This window comes from Stegostoma tigrinum, chromosome 9 (assembly GCF_030684315.1).
Source record: "Stegostoma tigrinum isolate sSteTig4 chromosome 9, sSteTig4.hap1, whole genome shotgun sequence".
NCBI classification, from domain to species: Eukaryota; Metazoa; Chordata; class Chondrichthyes; order Orectolobiformes; family Stegostomatidae; genus Stegostoma; species Stegostoma tigrinum.
This window is the reverse complement of record NC_081362.1, coordinates 75759922-75785989: the sequence shown is the minus strand read 5'-3', so window position 1 is coordinate 75785989 and position 26068 is coordinate 75759922. Positions and strand designations below refer to the sequence as shown.

General features: G+C 39.9%; 1 protein-coding gene across 2 annotated transcripts in view; it reads left to right on the top strand.

Moving 5' to 3' along the window:
* LOC125454876 (kynurenine 3-monooxygenase) overlaps nt 1-22670 on the top strand; it is a 71533-nt gene extending 48863 nt beyond the window's left edge. For both annotated transcript variants that reach the window (XM_059648641.1, XM_059648640.1), the window contains exons 12-15: nt 2565-2647; nt 5807-5908; nt 6026-6085; nt 18399-22670. In XM_059648641.1, the coding sequence (XP_059504624.1) occupies nt 2565-2647; nt 5807-5908; nt 6026-6085; nt 18399-18527 (374 nt within the window). In that variant the 3' untranslated portion in view covers nt 18528-22670. The remainder of the gene's footprint in view (nt 1-2564; nt 2648-5806; nt 5909-6025; nt 6086-18398) is intronic.
* The last annotated feature ends 3398 nt before the right edge of the window (nt 22671-26068 follow it).

Sequence of the window (26068 nt, the reverse complement as noted above, 5' to 3'; positions counted from 1 at the left end):
GAAGGGTCTAGGCCCGAAACGTCAGCTTTTGTGCTCCTGAGATGCTGCTGGGCCTGCTGTGTTCATCCAGCCTCACATTTTATTATCTTGGATTCTCCAGCATCTGCAGTTCCTATTATCACTTCTTCAAAATTAGGATTTCCTCCTCAGTCATCATACTGGGCAGTCAATTCCAGACACCCATGTCTCCTCTAACCATTCTACCAATGACCTTACATCTGTCCCTCCCCCAAGGAATTGATGTCTCTGCTAGAGACAATAACGTTTTTTGCTGCCTACTCAGTTTAGGTCACTCATAACTAGGCACCTCATTTAAGTCACCCCTCAGCCCCCTCTATTCTCAAAAAAAAAATCCCAGCCTATTCTCTCTTTGCTAGGGCTTGAAAATTACAGCCATGAGCAATGTTTTTGTAAATATCTTCTGTGCTCTTTCCAAAGCAATTGTGTCCTTTTCCGTAATGCAGTGCACATAAAATCACAGCTGTGACTTAACCAGCACTGTTGTATCCCTGCTTCTGTATTCTGTACAACATCCAATAAAGGATAGCATTCCATATGTATTTTTTGCCACCTTAAACTATTGTTCATACTACCTTCAACAAGAGCCTGTGGACATGTGCTCCCTTTCACTTCCTCTACACCTCAGTACCTTCCTGTTTATTGCATATTCCTTAAGTTTGTTTCTCCCTCAAAATGCATTACCTCACTTCTCCATATTGAAGCCATTGGCCGCTTTTCCTGTCTTTGACTAAACCATCAATATTGATCCAAAGTTGACAGCTTTGCTATCAACCGTCCAGCCAATTTGACTGCATTCTGCAAACTTCCCAATTACACCTCCCATATTTATGATTTTAATATATATTAACATTTTGAACAAAGCACCTGATTGGAATTGAATAGAATCTAGACCTCCACAGAAAAATGATATGGACTCCCACAGAAGAAGACCTCTGTTGCTCCCATTAAGTGCTTAGCATTATTTCTACTTGTGACAGTATTTAATGATGTTAGAGGCATGTTTTGATCCCAGCTGATGTTGTTATTAGTGTGCACATTAGATACAGAACAAAATCTGGTTTGATCATATCTTGTTCTTTCATTTTAAGTTAAGATGGTGGTTTTTCACCAATATATCAGCTCACCAGGTCCCAGATTTAGTTTTAACAGTAAAACAAAGTGTGTTATGAAAGAAAACAAAACAAACTAAGCTAGGCTATTTACATATAACATAGTTTAATACATGTCAAACACCCAGAGAAACTGAAATAACTGCACCAGGGCTGGTATCCTGTCACCAAGCCACCCTTTACTTACTTTCACTGAGTGAACTAGGTATGGCCAATCAGCTCAGAGTCAGACCCCTTAACTGAGGTGATTCTAAATTTCCTGTTTATATTGGTCAGCCAGGGCTTCCTGATTGGCCCAGGTTAACAAATCTAATCAAGAATCTCATAATCAACAAGATCCACCTGGTTCCAATCACTATGAAAACAAATTCCCATCTATAATTAATCAAAATCCAGAGAATGTTTCCTTCCCTACTAAATCTGTAATTTTGATTTAATTTTGTTTAGCGCCCATGTTTTAAGCAAACATTCTTTTTCTTTCACACGACTGAGATTCCTAGACTTTTTCGGCTTTGAATGACCAATTTCTAACTGAATGGTTCTAGTCATAGAGTCATATGGCATGGGAACAGACCTTTTGGTCCAATCAGTCATCTGGAAGTTTTCAACAACTACAACCATCACACTGACGTATCTTAATCCGTTAACTGCTCTGAACAAACTTCCACTTCGACTCCTGCCTGTAACAATGTGTCAGATCTGTTTCAAACTGAATGCAAAAGCTTTTTTTTAAAAAAAATAGACAAAGCTTGCCTGTCCTGGCATTTGCTGAGCTTGCAGCTTTACTATGTTCCTACTTATGGTAAACTCCACAATATGAACAAACTTCCATTAGCAATCAGGAGGCCTGCATCTATCTGCTATCTGACACAAAAACACACATTGCTGGAAAAGCTCAGCAGGTTTGGCAGTATCTGTGGAGTGAAGTCCTTGCCCACTTACGTCCGTGATTCCTCTGGCACTTTACACAAGCGAAACAATTTCTCTCCACTGATTCTGATGAACTTTTCCAGCAGTTTGTTTTTGTTTTTGGTTTAAAGCATCTGCACTTCATTCAGTTTTTATTTAGTATTGCTGTCTGACACATATTGGTTTAAAGTCATGGTTTTCAGAAGACTGACCTAACTATTAACCTTTTTCACCCCAACAGACTGTATCCCAATCTAAATTATTTTATAAAAAAAAAATTGTGTTATGCCACATCTTTTATTGTGAGGAGTTTTAATATCCGCTCCCAGTCACAAGAATGAATTAAAACATAACAAGAAGATTATTTAGGAACTTGGATGAACCACTGCATGATGATTTTTTTTTTAATTGCACACTTACATGTTCAAGCAGGCAAATTATTTTGTCAGTTGTGCAACTCACTTGTCAACACAGAAAGTTAATATCCTTCACAAAACTAATTTTATAAATATTTATACATTGTAGGTAAGTGTCTTCCAGAGTTTTCAAGGTTACGTGTACCAGATTGCCATGCTATTGCTGATCTGGCTATGTACAACTATGTGGAGGTATGTGAGAAACATTTACAAAGACATAAAATAAGGGTCAATCTTTTAATTTAATAATACATCAAGAGTATTCTATATTGTCACAGCCTTGTATTTTCTAAAGCTAATTTCAGCTAACATTTCTCACTGCAACTGATAGGAGTGAATGAGCATTTATATTCATCTGCACAATGAGCTCCTGATTTTAATTGTCTACACCGATCAACTATCTGGAATATAACAAAGTATTTAAAAGAACAACTTCCAATGTATTTGTTTTCTGGAGGTTGGATGAATAAATGCTTCCCATTTACATGTTATTGCATTATTTTGTCAGGCAACAAAAAAAAATGAGAGGACAAAGTTCAGTCTCAGATTTGTCATCCGTGCACAACCATCAAAATATGAATGAGGCCCAGAGACGCATAGAAGCTTGAGTGCTGCTTGGAAGACTGGGGTTCATTTACTGCAGCTAATAAGTTGGGTACACCCAGTTGGCACACTACTGCAGCCTACAAGTTATAGGATAGCCAGGAATAAACTAGTTACCATGCTAAACCAAACAAAAGGCCAAGAAGAGCAATTCTCCTCAACATGGTCTTGCTATGCTTTTAAAATTTCTGAGCCACTTTCTGCGTGGTGCTCCCGTAATTGGGCTGATCTAATACCTAGTATAAAAGTATGGATTGTGTGCTGCAAAGGTAGCATCCATTCAAAACCATACTCTGGGGCCAATATATTACCATGGGACTACTGTCTGAAATGGGAGTAACTTTGGTCACAAATCTCAGGACTCTAACCAAACAGCCAGAATGCCAGTGTAATTTTCTGTTAGAGATATGGCTATTGTTGACCAGGCAAGTGCTTATTGTCTGTCTCTAATTGCCATTGCTTTCACAGTACTGTTATTTGGGAGTTTCATGATTTTAACCTAGTGGCAGTGAGGGAACAGCGATATATTTCCAAGACTGCATGGTATGTGACTTGCAAGTGTTGAGCTGGAATGACCAAATGATTCACTCAACACCCAGGAGTTCAATTCCAGCATCAATGAGTTTAGTGAAATTACACAGGTGGGAAGAAACCCTCTGAAAATGCAGAGAGCTCTGCCCAAACAAAGGAAAATGTAGATATTTATGAATTTGTTTCATCCCGCTTTTAAAAATTACAAAGCAATCATTATTAATTAATTATGTACATTTCCAATTAAGTTGATCATATGACTGCACAGCTCAAGATGGACAGGCTTGTAGTCAACCCTGGCCTTCTGTGATGTCATGATGACTCTCTTATCTCCCATATTCTCAAAGTGGACACTGTATTCAAGTACATTTGTCAGCTGCGCTTTGTTTACTGTCAATTAATTGAATACTTGCCTGTCACTTAAAGATTTAAATTTTGTTATACAGTTTATATTATTTATTAACCTCATTACAGGCTACTAAAGGACATTGATTTTTTACTAATTGCTATAATATCAGTTATGCCCAATGTTAGAATTCTTTAGCTAATGAGTTATGAACCGTGTCTTTCTGATCGTGTTTATCTTTTATCCTTGGGTGTCTTACAATATATTTGTTTAATCCACGTTCTAATGTCTGCTAGCTTTTGCACCATGATTCAGTTCTCCCTGATATAGGGCTGCTTTTACTGTCTGAGACTGGTTTGCTCTCATAATTTTTATTTGAATCTTCTCCTCCAATGCTTTCAGTGATTTTTGGTACGTAGGTGAATCTATTTCTGCATCTATGTGTATGATTATTTAAAGGATCCTAAATAAAACCTTCTATTGGTATTGGAACTGATTAATTAAATAATTAAAGAGAAATGTATTAATTAAATTTAGCACAAAAAGTTCTTATCTCATGTCTTCTATGTAAACAACTACAGCTGCACATTCTGTTACCTTGAATCCACAGGACAATTATTGTCCTACTTGTGAAGCCTACATTAATCAAATATTTTCCTAAGCTGTCTAACTATTGACAGCCGTGGTATGCTGCAATGCCATGGGTAACGGTTGGCCATTTTGTGCTACTCAGTCATGGGCATCCCTAACAGAAGGGTAATTTGTAGGGGATGGTGTTTCTGTGTGTCTGTTGTCCTCTCCGTTTGGATGTTAGCAGTTCTGGATAGTGTTATTAAGAAGTTGTGGTCAGGTGCTGCAGTCACATGACTGCACAGTTCAAGATGGACAAGCTTGTGGTCAACCCCGGCCTTCCATGATGTCATGACGATGCTCTTATCTCGTAAATGGTACACACTTTCCCACTAGTGTTCAGTGGCTGTAGCAAATGAAAGTAAATGCTTGAGGTAAGATACTGATGACATCCAGTTAATAGCTGGAATGGAGCCCTCAAAATTGTCTGACATTTTTTAGTATTTCACCATCTCAATCTATCCTGAAATTCTCGAGATCTATTTTGAAATTTCTGACTTTTTAAATGGAACGACTTAATGCAGCTACAGTATTCACAGAGGAATTTTTAATGCTATAAGTAATTAAGAATTGGATTGCACTGCTTGAATGTGGCGAAGGCATATTCAAATGCTGATTTCAAAAGAAAATTGGACAGTTATTTGAAGACAAAATAATTGGTGGGACCATGAGGAAAACGTGAGGAAGTAGGACTAAATGAGCAGTTGTTGCAGAGAGTTAACATAGACCTAACAAGCCAAATTGCTTCCCATCTGTGCTGTAGCTATTTGAGTTTTCATTGTTCATTTACTACCCTAGAGATTATCAAAATAATTTGGGTAGCCATTGATGTTGACAAAATCTAAGTTACATTATTTCAAATGCTGTCCTGTTCAATGTATGTCAGTAGAAAATATCCAATTAATTTGCAATGTAACTACAAAGACACCAATAGAAATCCATTTAAATCCAATTTTGGTTCAAAGCTCATAATTTTCAATGGTCTTGAGTTTTCTACTGATTGTATGGTGCCAACCATCTCAATCTCGTTCTCTTGAGAAAATAATATTTGCATTTTTCCAGCAAAATTAGATTAAGTTCAGTAAATACTTCTGCCTTCATGTCTGTTGTGAACAATTGATCTTTGTCTTCATGCTGTAATTTATAATACTCATTAACATGCAGCAATTTATCCAATTTTTGGTTCAATAAGCTTGCAAAGACTTTTTAAAAAGTATTAATTTTTCCATATCCATTTTCAGATGCGTAAGCATGTGAACTCAAAATGGTTTATTTTCCGCAAACACGTGGATAATTTCCTCCATTACTGTATGCCAAGGACTGTTGTGCCTTTATACACCATGGTGAGATATGTGCCAGTTCTCAACTCTGTACATTTGTTTGTAATCTAATGTAGGTTGGGGTGAATTGAGCAAACACTTTTTCAGTTTCATTCCTCTCTAAATAACATTTTGTTTTAGGTGACTTTTACCAGAATACGATACCACAAAGTGATACAGCAGTCAAAACGACAAAGCAAGGTATTACGTTTTGGCATCTTTAATAGGTTCCAACCTTTATTATTTCAAGACTTATTATATAAACTAAACAGCGATTCCATTCAGAGGTCAAATTATTCTGTATTAGATCAAATATATGTGCTAATTGTTTACACCACTTTGTTTCTGTAACTCAGCATTCACAATCTTCGGTCCACCTCCAGCACATCTGTTTTTTCAACTGAGTCTGTTTAATGGATATCAAAGGAAGCCTGTTGTGCCATAGGTAATGTCCCTGCTCCTGAGGCAGAACATCTGGGTTCAAGGTTCACTCCAAGACTTGATGAGCTGTGTTCATAATACAGTGAAAAGCATGGAGTATCAACTTGTAAATGTTTCTAACACCATGGAAGTCATTCCTGGTCCGTCATGTGATGGAAAGAAATTGGAGCTTCTACCATCATTTCCAAACTCCAGGCTGCAGTGAGCACATAAAAGTGAAAAGTTGCCTTGGCAACTCAAATGTGAGAATGCACCTGGAGTGTTCTGTACAATTTTGCTCCCCTTACTTGAGGAGAGATGTAATTGCAATGGAGGCAGCTCAGAGGAGCTTCAGTAGATTGATTCTAGAGTTGAAGGGTTTGTCTCATTGAGCAGCTTTGGCCTATACTCTCAGGAATTTAGAAGAATGTGAGGAGATCTTTTTAGGTATATACGATACTATTGGTGATTGACAGAGTAGATGTAAAGAGGATGTTTCCACATGTGGGGCAATCCAGAATGAGAAGTCAGAGTTTAAGGATAAGAAGTAGTGAATTTAAAACAGATGAAGAGAAATTGATTCACTTGAATAATTGTGAAACTGTCACAGACTGAGGGAGAATGTTGGGAGACTGAGTAAATTTAAGAAGGAGATAGACAGTTTTGTTTTAATGATTAAATCGGTTGAAGGGTTGTAGAGAGCAGGCAGGAAAGTGGAGTTGAGGCCAAGATGAGATCAGCTATGATCATTTCAAATGTCAGAGCAGACTCAGAGGGCTAAATTGCCTACTCCTGCTCCTAGTTCTTGTGATCTTACATTCTAAAGAACAAATTTGCACAAACTTGTTTCCAAGTTCATGTTGCCTTAATGGCAAATAGTATTAAAGTGAAATTAAGACTATGAAGAATAAATTGTTGGTATAGTCAACAGCAAATTATTTAAGACTATCGAGAGATCTTCATACACTAGACCAGTGGGCTGAGGTGTGGCAGACAGAGTTTAATTTGGATAAATGGGAGATGTTGCATTTTGGTAATACAGTTAGTGGTAGGGCCCTGAGTAGTGTTGTCGAATAGTGAGAGCTAGGGGTTCAAGTACATAATTCTTTAAAAGTTTCATCACAAGTAGACAGGGTGGTTAGGAAGGTGTTTAGCATGCTTGCCTTTGTTGGTTAGATCATTGAGTTTAAAGAGTGGGGACGTCATGTTGAGGTTGTACAGGACATTGGTGAGGCCACCGTGTTCAATTTTGGTCACCCTGCTATAGGAAGGGTACCAGTAAATTGGAGGGGATTAAGAAAGTATTTACCAGGATGTTACTGGGAATTTAAGTTATAAGGATAGGCTGGGACCTTATTCCACTGGAGCATAGGAGGTTGAGGGATAACCTTACAGAAGTTGCTAAAATCATGAGGAGCACAGATAAAGTGAATAGTCTTTTTCCAAGAGTGGGGCAATCCAAAACAATGGGGCTTATTTATAAAGTGAGAAGGGAAAGGGATCTGAGAGGGTGCTTTTTGACACGGAGGGCAGGTTATATGGGGAATGAACTTCCAGAGGAAGTGACAGATGCAGGTACAATTACAGCATTTTTAAGATATTTGGATAGGTACATGAATAGGAAAGATTTAGTGGAATATGGGCCCATTGGAGGTAAGAGGAACTAATTTAGCTTGAGAAACCTGGTCGGCATGGATGAATTAGACCAAAGAGTCTGCTTCCACGCTCTATGACTAGCACACAACAGGGTAGTGGACATTGAAAGGAGCTATTCATCTGTTTTGTTCCATCCAGTATCATACATAAATAAGGAAACCTTACTGTAGTGATGATGAAGCTGGAGGAGGAAGGGTGGAAGTGTGGCAAGGCACATCTCTATGTAAGAAAAGGCAATCACCTGCACACATTTGTCATCCAGAGAATCAGTGACAGAGATAACTGAATTAGCTTGATCCCACATGGGAAAGGAGATTAAATCTTTCCAAGGGAAGTGCTGATGAATTTTGCAATTGCCTGGATGCAAATCAGCTATCATTGAGAAATATCATCTGGTTCTAGCAATAATAGAAGTCACTCAATCATTACCTGCTTTCAGTCTGTAGTTCCCTGGCTCATTGCCAAGATGACAGATGCCCTGTTTAACTGTATTGGCAAAAGCATTAAACTCTGCTTAAGAATTTGGCAGCGACAGCAACAAAAAGGGGGAAAGGGGAAGGAATTCTGAAAGATATAGCATCAGTCCCAGTTAGAGGACACACTGTGGGCATAGAAAGTACTCTGGTTGGGGAATAGATTTTCGTATTTGTGTCCCACACATTCTTCGTCCGATCCATCAATGTCAAGCTGGTATTCTTCGCTGACCACTGCCTCCTGCTGGCTGACAGTCACCTACAGGATAACCAGCATGTTGGTTGTGAAGGGAATGTGAAGGTGAGTGAAAAACTGTTAAACCCAGAAAAGATTGAGGGATTACACAATTTGGAGAACCGTGGAGCCTTCTTCCAGTTCTCATTGGACCGGTGGGAAACAGTCAAAGGAAGTAACAAAAAGTTCTTTATCCTCAAAGATGTTCAGCAGGTGAAAGGGAGACAGAGACAGGGGAAACTGTCCAAACTCCAGAAAAACACACAGAACCAACTCCTGCTGCAGATAATGGCGGGGGCGGCGGGGGTGGGGGGGTGGGGTCAATATCACAGAGGATCTCCAAGAGTTGACGATCCAGCAAGCCTTATTCTTTGCCAGTGAGGCCAAGATAATTTTCTGATCCAGGATCCGCTCCATGGAGCAGGATGAGATGAGCTTATATTTCTTCTTCCAGAAGTTGCACAGGAAGAGCTCTAGCTCACTAAACTAAGAGGGAGAAAATGATTCAGTAATGTCACCGGAGCCTGACATCCTGAAGATCAACAAATCCTTTTATGCCAGACTTTATGATATGAAGCCCAAAGAGTGTGCGGCTTCCTTGTCATTCCTGTCCTCTATCATGGAGGTCTTAGACGACAGCACGTGGGAATGGCTGGACAATCTGTTATCTCTGGTTGAGCTGACCAAGATTCTCGAGGCATTAGGAAAGAATAAAACTCATAGAAACGACAGCTTACCAGCTGCGAAAACAAAGTGGGGGGCTGGATGAACACAGCAGGCCAAGCAGCATCTCAGGAGCTTAAAAGCTGACGTTTTGGGCCTAGACCCTTCACCATTTTTCTGATGAAGGTTCTAGGCCCAAAACGTCAGCTTTTATGCTCCTAAGATGCTGCTTGGCCTGCTGTGTTCATCCAGGTCCACACTTTGTTATCTTGGATTCTCCAGCATCTGCAGTTTTCATTATCTCAGCTTACCAGCGGAGTTGTGTTCAGCTCTGTGGGACTTGATGGGTCAAGACCTGCTGGAAGTGTGAAACAGTGTGTTTCTAGAAGGTAGGATATGTGAATCCACGAGGAAAGGTATCATCACTCTCACCTACGAGCAAAAGAGGGAAGAGAGAGAAAATTAGAAATTGGCAACCAATTTCACTGTAGAATGCAGATTCCAAAATCCTGTCTATGCTCATCACCAACCTGGGATCAGTGATTTACCCGGCCAAACCTGCACTGTACCAGGTCGGGCAATCTCTGAGAGCCTTGTGCTCCTCAGGGATATGACCATCTACGTGCAGAAGAGGGGGCTGGAAGCATGTCTCAGCAGCCTGGACCAGAAGAAGGCCTTTGACAGGATACCACATGCCTACATTTGGAATGTGCTCTCTGAAATAGGCTTTGTGGAGGGAATCCACAATTGGATCGGATTGTTCTACGCCAACATCATTAGTGTAGCCTCAATTAATGGGTGGGAATCAGAAAGCTTCCCAAATAGATCTGGGGTCACGCAGGGCTGTCAACTCTATCCTGCCTTGTTTGTGTGTTGTCTGGACCCTTTTACTGAATCCATCAGGAAGGATGCGAGCCTGAAGGGGGATGGGGGGGAACTATTCCAGCAGTGGAGGCCTGCAGCTCAGACCCTCCCTGAACGTGGATGATATCACTATATTCTGCTCAGATCCGCTTGTGACCAATTCAAACTGGTCTCAGGAGCCAAGGTAAATCAAGGCAAGAGCAGGACCATGTTCTTTGGGAACTGGACTGACTGATTCTTTATCCCTTTCACCTTTGGCATCGATTACTTGAAGGTGCTGGGGATATGTTTGGGAGGGTACGTACTGAGGTTCTGCTTGTCTCTGGTGTTCTGAAGGATGGGACTGGCCTCATTCCTGCAGAACGCTCCAAGTAGTTGGACTGTTCCACATCATCTGTCCTTCACGGATAAACTTGCAAAGAAAAGCACCTTTGACCACAGATCCAACCGGAAGAGGTCAGCACATAGCATCCTTGAGACCTTGCCGGAAAATAAGAGGCTGGATCCTGCTGAGTTATTCGCTGAGAAGACTGTCAAAGTCATTTGGCAGAACTTCCCAACAAGCGCCAAGACTGATGGTGAGAAGGGAGATCCTATGAAATTCTTTGTGTATGCTCGGACTGTCTGCACCACCGCACGCTACCCTCAAAACGACCACAAGGGTACAGGCTGAAATACGTCTCCTTGAGAAATGTGCCTTTGCAAAGGCAGCCTCGAGAAAGATGCTGAGATAACAAGCTGGATGAACACAGCAGGCCAAGCAGCATCAGAAGAACAGGAAAGCTGACGTTTTGGGTCTAGGCCCTTCTTCAGACCTTGTTCATCCAGCTGTACACCTTATTGTCTCAGATTCTCCAGCATCTGCAGTTCCTACTCTCTCTGAAGAAAGGTGCAGTGGTTTTTGTCAAGGTTCTCTGCATGTAGCTCCTTGATGCAGGACTCTGTTCCACTGAACACGCACTAAGACAAACATTGACTGCACCTGGACGGCCATCAACCCAGTGAAAGATGTTCTTTGGTCTGCTAGAAACTTGTTGATCTTCCAGGGCGAGGAGTTGACCTTGACCAAGTGTCGCAGACTGGCACATTCCAAAGTCCAGGACTACATGATGCACTGCAGCTTGGGACAGCTTCCACCAAGGCGCAGCGGGGAAAGACCACAGTCTGAGGTTTTTCTGCTGAGGTTAAATGGGGATCCGTTCAGTTCTTGGACCCAGTGCCTCAAATGTATATAAATATAGTATTGTACAAGTAAGAGATGCCTTTGATTTGTTTGGCGGATACAGTCATACACCAACGTTTGCTTGTTTCTTCATTTGCTACTGTCAGAACCGAACTGCTTCAGTGACTCTGTTTATATATAAAGATATTTTTATGACTAAAATATATTTTTGAAGTTAAAAAAAGATATTTTGGGTGAGGTCTTCCGTGTTCACCACAAATAGCAGCACTACTGAGTAAGCTGGCTCAGTCCCTAAAGTACATAGCTGCTAGACTGGATCTGCAGCAAGTGGTGAGGAACCAACAAAAGGGAAAGATATACTTGAACTCATCCTCACCAGTCTCCATGCAGATGATGCATCTGTCCATGACCACATTGATAGGAGTGACCACTGCCCACCTCTTGCGGAGATTTAAGTCCCTACTTCACATTGAGGCAATACTCCACTATGTTGTGCGGCACTACCATTCTGCAGAATGGAATAGACTTTGAACAGAAGCAGCAGCTTAAGACTGGGCATCATGAGACACTGTGGGCTATCAGTAACACTATAACTGTTTAAAACCACAGTCTGTAAGCTCACAACCCAGCATGTTGCCTGTTCTACCATTGTTACCAAGCTAGGGATCAACTCTGGATCAAAGAAGAATGCAGGATGGAATGCAGAACACAAACTGAAAACTGAGGTGCCACCCTGGTGAAGTTTCATTGATTCATTTATTTATTCATTCGTAGAATGTGGGCATTGCTGGTTGGCCAGACTTTACTGCCTATCCCTAGTTGTCCTTGATAGTTACAACACAGGACCACTTGTATGCCAAATATTGTAAGCCGCATGCAATAGATGGAACTTAGTGATCCCACAACTAATGGATCAAGTTGAAGGTTTGCAGACCAGGCACCTCCAGTTAAGGATTGTGTACAATTCACCAACTCACTGAGAGGTGAGGGTGACAGCGTTTGACGTCAAGGCCACATTCAATACTGTGGCATCAACAACCCCTTGTAAAACTTGGATCATTGGGTACATGAGCACACTCTCCACTGCTTAATAAGATTATTGTGGTTGTTGGAGGTCAGTCATTTCACTTTAGGACATCTCTGCAGGAGTTCCCCAGGGTAGTGTCCTAAACCCAGCCATCTTCAGCCGCTTCACTGACCTTCCGTCCTTCATAAGGTCAGAAGTGGGATGATCACTGATGATTGCACAACTCCTCAGATACTGAAGCAGACCATGTTCAAATGCAACAAGATCTGGACAATATCCAGACTTGGGCTGACAAGTGGTAAGTAACACCCATGCCACACAAATGCCACGCAATGATCATTTCCTATGAGAGACAATCTAATCACCGCCCCTTGACATATAATGATGTCGCCATCACTGAATCCCAAAAATCAACATCCTAGGATTTACCGTTGATCAGCAACTCAAATGGACTCCCACATAGATACAATGGCTGCAAGACAAAGGTCAGAGGCTAGGTATCCTGCAGCAAGTAATCACCTTCTGACTCCCCAAAGTCGGTCTACCATCTAGAAGGCATAAGCCCGGATTGTGATGGAATACTCCCCATTTGCCTGGATGGGTGCAGCTCCAACAACACTCAAGAAGCTCAACACCATCCAAGATCAGCAGCCCACTTGATTGGGACCACATACAAAACATTACACCCTCCATCACAGATGTTCAGTCGCAGCAATGTGTGTTATCTGCAAGGTGAACTGTAGGAATTCACCAAAGATCCTTAGTTCCTTCTAAACACACAACCATAACCACTTCCATCTAGAAAGATAAGAGCAGTAGGCACATGGGAACAACACCACCTGCAAGCTCCTCTTTAAGCCATTCATCATCCTGATTTAGAAGTCTAGCACCATTCCTTGATAGTCAAAATTCTGGAATATCCTCTCTTAGGGCATTGTTCATCAAACTACAGGACTTGGACTGCAATGAATCAAGAAAGCAGCACAGCAACACTTCCTCAAGGGCAAACTAGCGACAGAAAATTACTGATGACCAGGCAGCAATGCTCACATCCCACCAAATAACTTAAAAAAAATAATAATGGGGGAGCCCAGCAAAGCAGTGCAAAAGATAAGGTGAATGCATTTCAATCCATCTTCAGCCAGGTGCCCAGAGAAAACAATTTATCTTAGCCTCCTCCTAAAGGCCACAGTGTCACAGATATCACCCTTCACCCAATTACATTCGTACAGGGTGAAACAGCTGAAGATACACTGAGATACTGCTAAGTCTACAGGTTCTGACAGTATTCCAGCAATTGCACTGAAGTTTGTTCTCCAAAACATACTGCATCCTTCGCCCAGCTGTTCCTGTACAATTGGAAAATTTCAAATTTACCTGGCAATGTGGAAAATTGCCCATGGAACATTATTAAAACCGAGTTTGCAGCACTGGAAACAGTGCAAAGCCAGAATTATGGTGTTAAAGACACATTTAAGGAATTTAAGCAAGACAAAATCTAACAGCAGTAAAATAAGGAGACTGTTGAGGCTGTGGTAAGAGCAGAAGACACATAATTGAAATCATGGTTAATGTGGGAAGAATTAATTGAGACTGCAGCAAACAGGACTAATTCAAAGAAGCCATTAAACAAGAACCTGTATTGACACTGGATTACAATCAGCTTAATAGAAATGTAGACAGCAAGCAACATCTAGGGAAAGTGGTTGAGAAAAACTTATCCTTAAGGCTACAGACAACAATATATTTCTCAAAGCCAACGAAAAGGTAGGGAATTGTTTATTAGATTGCAAAAGGCAGGGAATTGTCCATTTTGCTTGCGAAGGGGTGGGAAACTGCCATTTTTGCCATAAAAATGTGAGAAAATTCTGGTAAGCAGGACAGGAAAACAGCATTGCAATGCTATACATTTAAAAGCCTTTCACTTGTGTCACATACAGTAAAGGAGCATTGCCCAAGATAGGAATTCAGGCTATTCAGGGTAACATATTCGCATAGATTAGTATAAGCTTACACATTGAAGACAGAGTAGGGATTAATTGGTCTTTTTCAGGTTGGTAAGATCAGTCCTAGTGGCCTCAATTATTTACTTTATGTGTAAATGACTTGAATTGAGGGCCCGGTGTCGTGCATCCAAATTTGCTGATGATATAAAAGTAATGGGAAGGCATACTGTGATGAGGAAATAAACAAACATCAACAGGTTATAGATTAGAGAGAGGGCTAAATTTAGCAGATGGAATTTAATGTTGGAAAGTGAGAGGTCATGTATTGTGCTAGGGAGAATCAAAAAGCAGACTTTTATTTAAAATGTCAGAAGACACATGACACCAGGTTATAGGCCAACAGGTTTATTTGAAATCACAAGCTTTTGGGTGCTGCACTTGAGTCAGGTGAAATTCACCTTAAATATTGAGAGACTCCAAGACAGCTCTGGATGCTCTTGTGCAGAAAGATCAAAGTGTTAGCATGCAGGTACAGTGAGTAATTAAGAAATCAAATAGAATTTTGCACTTGTTTCCAGGGATTTGGAGTTTAAAAACAGGAAAGCCTTGTTACAACTGTAGAGAGAGTTGGTGAGGCCACACCTAGAGTACTGTGTGCACTTTTGATGTCCAAATTCAAGAAAAGATGTACCAGCATTGAAAACAGTTCAAAAGAGATTTGTTAGGCCAATTCCTGGATGAAGCAGTTAACTTACCAAGAACAACTAAACTGATTAGTTCATTTTTCTGCACACTTTACAAAAAGGGGGTGGAGGTGATTTTATTGAAACATTCAAGATTCTGAGGGGGCTTGACAGGGTGGATGTTTAGAAGACGCCTCCACTACTGGGGGAATCTCCAACTTGCGGGCATACTTGGACAAGAGAGACATTAATTTTAAAATGGAGAATCAAAGGAATTTTTTTCATTCAAATGGTATTGAATGCCTGGAATTCTCTACCCCAGAGAGTTTGTGGAAGCTAGATCACTGAAAGTATTTAAAGAGGAGGGAAATGGCCTTTTGAAATATGAGGATATATGGAGCTGGCATAAAAGAGCAGTTGAGATCTCAGGCAAATCAGTCATGATCTTATTGAATGGCAGGGCATGTTTGAAGAGCCAAATGCTCAACTCCTGCTGTTTTATTTAAGTTGTATTTAACGACTGAAAATATAAAAGCATTGCTGTAGAGCAGATTTAAAAGTATTTCAAGCAACGAAAATGAAACAACAATGATATACTGGAGGATTTGAAGCCTTGAGTAAGACAATAAAACAACATTGAGACTGCAGAAAGGAAAGCCTTTCAAATAATAAGAATAAATAATCATGTTAGGAAAAAATGGTAGGATAAATAATATTGCTAGGATTTAATTTCAGAAATGTATGAAATACAGCAGAAAATTGGACATCCTGGAGAAAACAGTTCTTACAATACAGGTAAAAGCAGAAAACTGCAGATATTGGAGATCTAAAATAAAACACGTACTGCTGGAAAAACCCAGCAGTTCCAGCTGCTTCTATAAGAGAGGAGACAGCTTTAATATTTTGAGTCCAATGATTCCTCGGTGGAACCCGAGGAAAAGAATCAATGGTCTTGAAATGTTAACTCACCAAGGCATAAAAGATGGCATCCATAATTTTAAAGCAGTTCTACAATATTTGACAGTCATTCCAGTCTGAAAACAAATAAATCTTATGCTTTCAAGAATGTAATAGATGAATTCAGCATCTGAGAGAATCCATCGATAATGAATAGTATCTAAAGACTAGTGGAAAGATGTGACTATGAAGCTTTGAAGTCAGAATTCAGAAGAGACAGAATGATTTGTGGAATTGCTGATGAGTCATTGTCAGATTTATCGTAGACCACAGATAAGTTGAATTTGCAGAAAACTATTTAGATGGTGAATGAATCAAAAGTCCAGAAGCAACACGTAAATTCTGGGAGGAGGTGATCAAACTTATCACAGGAGATTTGAAGAATCCACTCAGTTCTTTGAGGTACAAAAACATCAAAGGAACAAATGAGAAATCAATACAATGAGTAGAACAGACAATGGACTGTAAAAATCAGCATCAGTGCTATGGAACAAACACACACAGCCAGAAGGAGTGCCTAGCTATTAATAAATAATGGTATCCTATACATGCAAAATAAGTCACTTTCAAAAGATACTTAGAAGTTGGACACATCATCAGGAAGTCAAGTAGCAAGTTAATCAAGTAAAGCAACCGGAAACAGACAAAATATCAATGTATTACTAGGGGAAATTGGTTATCTGTCAAATTAATTTTGGCAAGAGGTAAATTTGTATCAATGGACATATAATTTTTAAGCATCAAACAGGGGTGAGTGTTACTAACTTTTCAGATTATATAGCATGGGTGAAGCTACGAAAGTTATAACTGTGTTGTCCAGGTGGTATAGCTCTCAAGATTAAAGTTCTGCTACAAGTAACTTGCTAACACAAAGCGGGTAAGAGAAAATATATATACTTCATAATCAAGCATTCTCACTCTTGAGCATTCATGTATTTCTTCACCTAAACTTTATTCACATGACAGAAAATCAACTCATTAGGTCAAAAGGTCAAATTGAAGGCCAGTTATACCCAGCCTGTTCAAAGATATACTGATCAGGCAACAACTAGTCAAGCAGCAGATAGTCATGCAAGCATAGGAAAAGGAAATGTTGCTTATTGAACAGCTGATCAAACGACAATCTATATAAAAAATTTGTTGGGTTTTCTAGACTCACAGTGGAATCTAAAAGAAAGACTAGCTGATTTGATATTTCTCTAATGCCAGTGTGATTATTGTTTCATATGGTCAATAAGATGGAAATTTATGATTACATTGAGTTGACAGAAATGCATTCTCGTCATATCGTTACTGGAGAAGGTTCTGATGACAGAAGTGAACAAAAGTTGTAAGATGATACAAATTATGCAAAGGATAATAAGTGGTATGATTCATTGGAGCTCATGGATGAACTTTCAACTGAAGTTGTTCAGATAGGAACATGTCTGACAAATTGCTGTGCAGATTCAAATGTGCGATCAGATGATGACACTTCAAAAATCCGAGAGGAACATTTCAATTTTTCATTTTCCAAGGAAACAAAAATCAATATCACTAATAGAGTTCAAGTTAAATAAGCTGCAATTCACAAGTAGCACAACCAAGGAAGTGAACATAGAGATAATGGGGACTGCAGATGCTGGAGATTCCAAGATAATAAAATGTGAGGCTGGATGAACACAGCAGGCCAAGCAGCATCTCAGGAGCACATGTTGGGTTTACCAGGAAAACAACCACAGATTACAAGTGCAACTATCCAACCTAATTGAGAAGTTATTAGGCTATTAAGATGCTCTACAGAATTTACATATTTCAGTGAATATTGGCCATTGTATTGAGAATAAAGACTTGCTTATAGGCTGCACAAGATTCCATGGAAGCCTCCATACAGAAAGGATAACCAACATCCACAGAAAGCAGAAGATTCCCTTAAATAATTATCCTCCTCTTCCTTCTGTCCCCCATTTCCCCTCCACCCACAACCACAACCACCCCAAATCTTACTGTAATGTTTGTTGAACTGCATCCAATCGAAAGTTTTGGCCCACATTCCCTTCTACACAGCTCTGTCCATTCTCCATCCCCTGATGCACATGTCGGAGCGTTGTGGTCTGAAGTAATCAGAAAATCAATTTTTAAGTCAATTTACTTCATGCCTGAACTTTCCACAGCCATGCAGATTAAAGGTTATCAGGTCCTGGCTTGTGGACTAGTGGAGGGTCATTGCATACAAGCAGCAGTACAGGACTTAGAAAAATTGCCTGTTTTTTTCTCATTTAAATTTAATTGAAAGTGGTAGAGGTATTTTACCTACAAAATTTGATCTGTGCTAAATGTGTTATGGGGTCCTGCTAGAAGTGTGATGCCTGCTTGAACTTTATTATACAAATGTGCAACTAATAAAGTGACTTGCTTTTCATTTCAGGTAATCAATACCATGCTGTTTGTGACAGGTGCAATTACAACAGTCACAGGAATGGTCTTCCTTTTCAAGCATTTTCCCAAGGAACTTAATTTGCACCAGCTGAAGAATTGGAATTTTAGCTTTAAGTAACTTGAAGCAGCTAAATAGGCAACAAATTCCTGGCAGTTTAATAAGAAATTACAATTCCATATTTTTCTAATTTAAGAGATGATGGCCTGATTTTCCTCTGAGCAGTAAGGAGCTGTCACTATTAGAAAATATTTTTATGTGTCAGTACTTGGTATTTACCACTCCCTGCACACAGGGCACGATTTCACCTCCCTGGCAATGGCAGGAGAGCTTAGAAGAAGGGGAGGTAATGAGGTAAATGGGTCCTGGAGCGAAACTCATTCCTTTCTTGCCACCTCAGCAATTAAATGTTCATGGGTCGTTTTATATTTTATTATCAGCCCAATCAGAGATGTTATTACTCACTGCTGAAGCAGTGGGGAATGTGAACCTGGGCCTCCTGTCACAGAGCTAGGGGCACTAACACTGCCCAAGAAATCCCTTGCTAGCAATTAAGTCCATTTATTTGTCAGTTACTGGCCACATAAGGGCCTCAGTTTGCTGATCATGCCTGGTGGGTGAGCAAAGTGTCTAGTTTTCAGAGTGAGAAGCCTTGGTGACTGACCTACCAAGATGGGAGGGAGGGGTTCTGTCAAACTGATCCAGTCTAGGGGCAGTCAGAGATATAGATGGATGGCAAAAACACTTGCTATGACTCAAACAAAAATAATTCTCATCGCTGGACCCCCAATGCTTAAGCATGGTCAAGAGTCATAGAGTCTAATGCGGACATTCTGACCCAGAAACTGCTGGACTGTGATTGGCTGGCAGCTTATGGTGCTGTCTTGAAGCGTGTGATAGGGTGAGATACCGTCACTCACCAGTCTGCTCATAATGAGCTAACTGTTGTGCAGTTAGGTGAGTTATCTTGCCCATGGGGGTGCATTTTAAGTGGCAACCAACACTTGAAATAAAGTGGAAAAATCCTTCCTTAAGTTTAACTATTAGGTTTGTTTTGCTAATCAGTGGCAGCCGATGTAGTGTGTATTGGCAGCAATGGTAGGGAGAGACAAAAATTGGGCTGATGAACTGTTTCCAAATCAACAGCAAAGTGATAGCAGCCTGAAATTCACTGTGCTGCACTCATCACCCTGTTCCTCTTGCCATGCACCATGTCACACTTATGGAGTAAGATTAGAAACAGATGAGCAGCAATCCTGCCAAAACAGCCAACATTCATTTGACATTGTGGAAATCTGGTTCCTTTGCGTTGGATGGAAAGTGTTGGTTGCAATAATATTGTTACAGTGAGGTGCGCAAATGATCTTCGAAGGGATTGCTGCAGAAAACTGTAATTAAAAACACACACACACTCTTGCTCTAATCTTTGTGGCTCCTAAATAAGTTGATTCATTTCTCAGTACCACGATGTTCTGTCATCACCCTCTGATGACATTCCAATCCCCTACTGCTACCTTCATCCACCCGAAGTTATTGTTACCCTGCCCTTCAAAGATTGTCTAGCTTATGGCTCAACTTTGTCCTGTCAGTTCTTTGGTCAACGCTGACAACTTGTAAGAATTGTTCACATATTTAGACTTCACACTGCCTACAGTGAGTGGATAGTGAATTTGCATCCACCAAAACCTGCTTGGAGAATTGGGGACTGATTGAATTTACCTCCATCAGAAGCATAGCAGGCAGAATAAGACATTTTCAAACGACTGAAATATACTTCTTCAATATTATTATGATCCAGACCAAACCCTCTCAAAATACATGAAGGAGATAGACGACACCCTAACTTTTTCTTATTTTAAAGGAAAGTGCCCAGCTTTGCATTTCAGATGCAATTCGATTGGTCAAACTATCAGATTTGAAACAAAACATACTTTATTCATGCGCTATAGTTAAAATATAACAAATGAAAGAAGAAATTGGAATGTCTTAATTCTATTGGAAAACCTAACTGAATAATAGATTATTTAACGACTAAACAGAAACTGTTCCAATATTGTATCATCCCAAAAACATACACATGGCAAAAAAGCAAATTCAGTAAAATAGATTGCCTCGCAGGCAACTTTCCAGAAAATGTCAAGAGAAAACTCAGAGTAGCAGGGACAGATGTGCTACAGCTTCCACACCGCAGCAACTGCTAATACTGCAAACATAAAACTAAAAAGTGGCGGTTCAGTGGGAGCTTGATTCCACCCATTCAGGCTGCTTCAACTGGCTGTTCCAACCATAGAACAAGACCCCCAAAAACTCACAAGCTGTTTACTTTGTGGACTTTGAAGCAGAAAAATTGGCACATCTGATCTCAACCTTACTTCATTAAAAAAAAGTCAGGACTAAATACACCTCCTAAAACCAAAGTAACGTCACACCAAAAACAGCATACAAATGTGACTGGAATCAAGAGACTACAAGGGAATATGGCTGCTAAAGCCAAGCTTTGCATTGAAAACAAGGGTAGAAGCAGGATTGTTATCCTACCTACTCTTAATTGCTTACACTTTTTTTTAGAAAAACAAGCTTTTGCAACTAACATGGGCCCACTTAAAGAAATATATTGCCACAGGGATATTGACGATAACAAAATCAGACTGATTGACTGAACTTATCTATTTTATTACCTTATTGAGTAGTTATATAACTATATTAGCAGTTATAAGTTTAATTAAGATCACAGTTTGAACAATGCAAATGGTTTTGTTTTGTTTAATCCTTGAATCACTTCTTAATGTGAAATGGTACCAATAAACCTCTGAAATCCCCCATTTCTGGATACCTTTATGAAATCACCACATTTGTCATTCTTCAAAGGTAAAGGTACAGAGATTCTGCAGGTTGAGGAGAGATAAAAAGCCACTTTCAGAATCATGTTTGTGGCAAACTAGCACAATGTCATAGTTTTGGGTGATTGATAGGACAATGTGGCCAAAAATATTGATCAAGTTTGGGATTTTTAAGGTTATTAAAGATGCAGGAAGTGGAAAGATAGCAGAACATTGGAAAATAATTCCAAAGCACTGTCTGCAAAATTCTGAGTGCATGCCTGCTAAAAGGACTTTAGGGTTAGGGGAGTTTCATTGTGTTGAGAATTTGGGTAGCTAAGAGGGCAGGATTCATAGTTTTGAAGGAAGATCAGGAAGAGTAAGGTTTTAAAGAGATCTAATAAAAAGTCTGGGAAATTTAAAATTGGAAGGTGTTGGCACTTGAGATACCAGGGACCAGTGTACAATGGCAAACAGATTGCGGGACTTGGTAAGAATGGAATTTGCAGCAAGGCTTGGATGAGATGACAGAGGGGGAAGGACTAGGAAGGTGGAGGGCTATTGAAATACTGGATTCTGGAAATGCCAGAATCTGAATGTGGATATCATCAAGTTGGATTAACCTCAGTAATTTTATGGAAGTGCAAGTAGTGTGATTTTGTGATAGGGCAACATGGCGGCTCAGTGGTTAGCACTGCTATCTCAAAGCACCAGGGACCCAGGTTCAATTCTACCCTCGGGTGACTGTATGGAGTTTGCACGTTCTCCTTGTGTCTGCGTGGATTTCCTCTGGGTGCTCCAGTTTCCTCCCACTGTCTAAAGATGTGGAGGCTAGGTGGATTGACCATGCTAAATTGCATGTAGTTTTCAGGGACGTGTAGATTAGGTGGGTCATAGGGATGGGTCTCGGTGGAATGACTAAGGTCTGGTGTGGACTTGTTGGACCAAAGGGCCTGTGTCCACATTGTAGGGATTCTATGAATAGGGTCAGTTGCTCAACATGAATTTGAATAGGGCAGTTGAGTTTGTGAAATGACTCACTCAATTTGAGACAATGGCTGTGGATAGGGAGGGGCTTACTGACTAATGGCACAGCATCTGTGGCACTATCAAACAGTGATGACTTCAACTTTAATGTTTGGCTGGAGGAAATTGTGGCACATCTGTATCAAAATATCAGATAATAATCTAACAACAAAGATGGCAGATAAATTAATATCAGTGCCAGTTGTTGCAAAATATTTCAATTTTGTATCCTCATGTTACAATTCTTATATTCAATGTTAGAAATATGACTCACTGACAAAACAAGGTCTAGAAAGACTTCAACCTTTCTTGTGACTCACTGGATCAGTTTCTTCTGGTAGGTTTTCCTTACTGCTCAAAGTACTAAGTTAATGATTTGTTGTTGCTTCGATGAATGTAAAATTGAACTAACTGAATATGTAATAAAAGTGTTATGAGACTGATGTGATGTATTATTTTAAATAGATAGAGGGAGAATACTTTCTGGGATGGCTTCTGTCATTTGGCATGGAGGGAGCTTGTTAATCTGTCTGGTTACCAGCAGTTAGTGGGATCCATTATTGCTTATGGGGTGAAAGGTTAATATTCACTCTTCACATTATTGGTTATTTAGGCCTAATATTCTGTCATGGCATGAGCCCATCACTGTAGAGCTACAGAATACAGTGGAGGCTTGGGGCTTGCAAACAAACATGATGCTAGGCTGGAAAGGACTTGAGTTTTACATATTAAACAACCACCACATATGTAGCCTTATGGTATCATGCAGCACACACGGTGTTCATTTACAATAGGCACTGACGAATGAAGTACTATTGAATAGATACTTTACAGGTCTGCAAGTAAGATGCAGTTCTCTGATGTCATACTGTGCCTGCATCCCATTACTCCAAGGTAGGAGAACACCTGCTTTATGGTTCTCTGTTGACTCCTAACACTATGACTTTGGCATTTTAGGTGCATTGAGTGGTTACAAACACCCCTCCACCTATCCCCTTCCCCCAGATTGGGAGAAAATTATGTAGCTTATGTGTATGCAGCACTCTGGTGGCACTGTGTATAAGGAATAAATAATGGTACCTTATTGGGGAGTTTATGCATGTGTTATTTGTAGAGAAAATTCTCTGTGATTTGACCTCAATTACAAAGTTTCAAACAATGTTTCCGATGATGATCATAGTGGAGCTATGTTGTAAAGCACTTCTCATCTATCAAGAGATCTGATGCATTGCTTCAAGACTCAAAAGACAACTGTAACAACTGGTGTAGTTTCATACTACTCACTATAGATTAATCAAGGTTAAAGGAAGAGTCTTGGGGTTTTGCATTTATATAACCCAAAAGACAATACTGTGACTGCTGCCTAACAAAACAGGGTGATGTGGTAGGGATGTTCACACAGCTATTGTGCATTGATGTGTTAATTCATGCAATTTACAGAATAATGACATAATTACAAGTCACTCATAGTTGGGAAACTCAACAACTTAGTTTAGGTAACCTATTTTGCTGACCATGGATTAAACTACTTCCCCCTGACAAGCTGGATCATGAATCACACTTGGGGGCTCCATATGCATGCAAATGGGATAGGAGGCACATTATCTATATTGCAGCCTGCAAGAAAATTAACATAATCTGAGCATAAGCATCTTTCACATGTATTTACATTAAATGTAGATTTTTTTTGAAGGTCAAAATTTAGAAAACTTATCTCTAACTTCTATTCCTTTGGAAAAAGTTGAATTGCAACCATTGTAAAAGGTCCTCCATTCCATTCTTAGATCAGTCTTCACGGATTGAGATCCTGTAGCAGTGGCTAAGATGGAACCAAGTGACAGTCATATTGATTACAAAGTGTGGAGCTGGATGAACACAGCAGGCCAAGCAGCATCTCAGGAGCACAAAAGCTTTATTATTCCCCTATTTATTCCAGAACCCTCACCCCATCCACCTCGCTGATGAAGGGTCTAGGTCCAAAACATCAGCTTTTGTGCTCCTGAAATGCTGCTTGGCCTGCTGTGTTCATCCAGCTCCACATTTTATTATCTTGGATTCTCCAGCATCTGCAGTTCCCATTATCTCTGACAGTCAATATTGATCTCAGTTTTAGGCCAATATATCCCTGTGCTCAGAGGACAACAAGCAAAAAGTAAAACAGCACAGGGTGGAACTGCTTCCACAGTACAGTTAGTTAGTAATACATGGAGGCAATTACCTAATGGTCTGCAAAGCAGCTTCTCAGCTGATGCATTTTTACTCTCCATTGCTGGGAAAGCCTCAGAAAAATACATAGAAATTCATGAATATATAGTGATACTTTTAAAGATGTTAGGAAAGCAAGCATACTCCGTTGTCTTCCACTTAAAAGAAGTCATACCTCTGAAGTGTAGCTGCTATCCACAGAAAATTGACATGTAGAAGCATTGCAACCATTCGAGGTTTCAGTCTGGTATCTGACTTCTCCAGTAATAACATCAGCTGGGTTCATAACATTGTGTAAATACAAAACATAAGACTCCAGTGAGAGGAATGTGAATTTGTGAAAAGCTATCCTGATAAGATAGATTCCTGGTTTTCCTGTCTCCCTTGACAAAAAACTACAATAGATGTAAAACTGAAGCATTAACATTTTGCAAAAATTACCAAGACCTTGTGCACAACCTCCTCAGAAGAGCTAAATCAAGAGAACTGTGACTGCTGGAAACCCAATTTAGAAAAAAAATGCTGGCATTATAAAAACAGGTCTCGCAACGTTTGTGGAGATGGAAGAATTAATGCTGCAGATCAGTTAACTCTTTCTCTCTCTCTCTCTCTCCACAGAGGTTATCACACCTGTGGAATATTTCAACATTTCTACTTTTAGTTTCCAAAGAGCTCTTGCTGGCATTTATATGAATCATACTGTTTCTTCGTAATGTTGTATTTGCTGCAATGTACAATATGACAAGTTACTTTCTTTGTGGTCACCATAGCCTTAGTACAGTAGTTGGACTAGGGGAGGCTTGAAGAAAGTCACAGAAAAAGCAAAACACTCCACGTCTCAACCTTACCCACCCATTCTTGCTCTTCGATTTTAAACTCTCAATTCCTCCTTCAAAAATTTTTGAAAGAAAGAATACAGTTGTTGGGTCATTGTCTCTAATTCCATACTTGATTATCTTTCTCTCCAACTGCATTTGACCAGGGAAGGCAGGGTGAATCATTTTCCTCATTTTGACATGCTTGCTTAGTCACAGATATTTTTTAAGCTTGCCACTGCATTACCCTTCAATTAAATGGTACCACTGGTTACAATTATTGATGCCATTGGTGAACTTATGTTGTGAAGTTAGAAACTACTGCACTTATCACAACCAGTAATGTGGAAAACAGCATTGGCACTCACCACACCAGTGTTTGAAATCCCAAAGGTTACATCTTGTTCAATCAGATATAAATGGACTTTTACACTCTGATCTGATTAATAAACTTTGTGAGCAACAGAACTAGCCTGATAAATGTTGTATATGGTGTATTGTTGAGTACGTTTAATTCAAGGAAGAAATTACCTTAAGTTTAAGTTTAAGATACTTCAGTTTCTACCTTCATCCCCATGAATATATGTCAATCTATAAATTGCTGTGTGCACAAATTTAACTGGATCTTTATGAAAAATCCTTCAATAGCACTGGCTGCTCAGATGGCCAACTGACATGGTTCCAATTCCACAATGAGCATTCCCATTTAAAGACTGCATGAGTTAGCCACAGCACTACAATAGAGATGATTCCCTGAGCATGGTCACTAGATCTCAGCATGATTTACTTCAAAGTC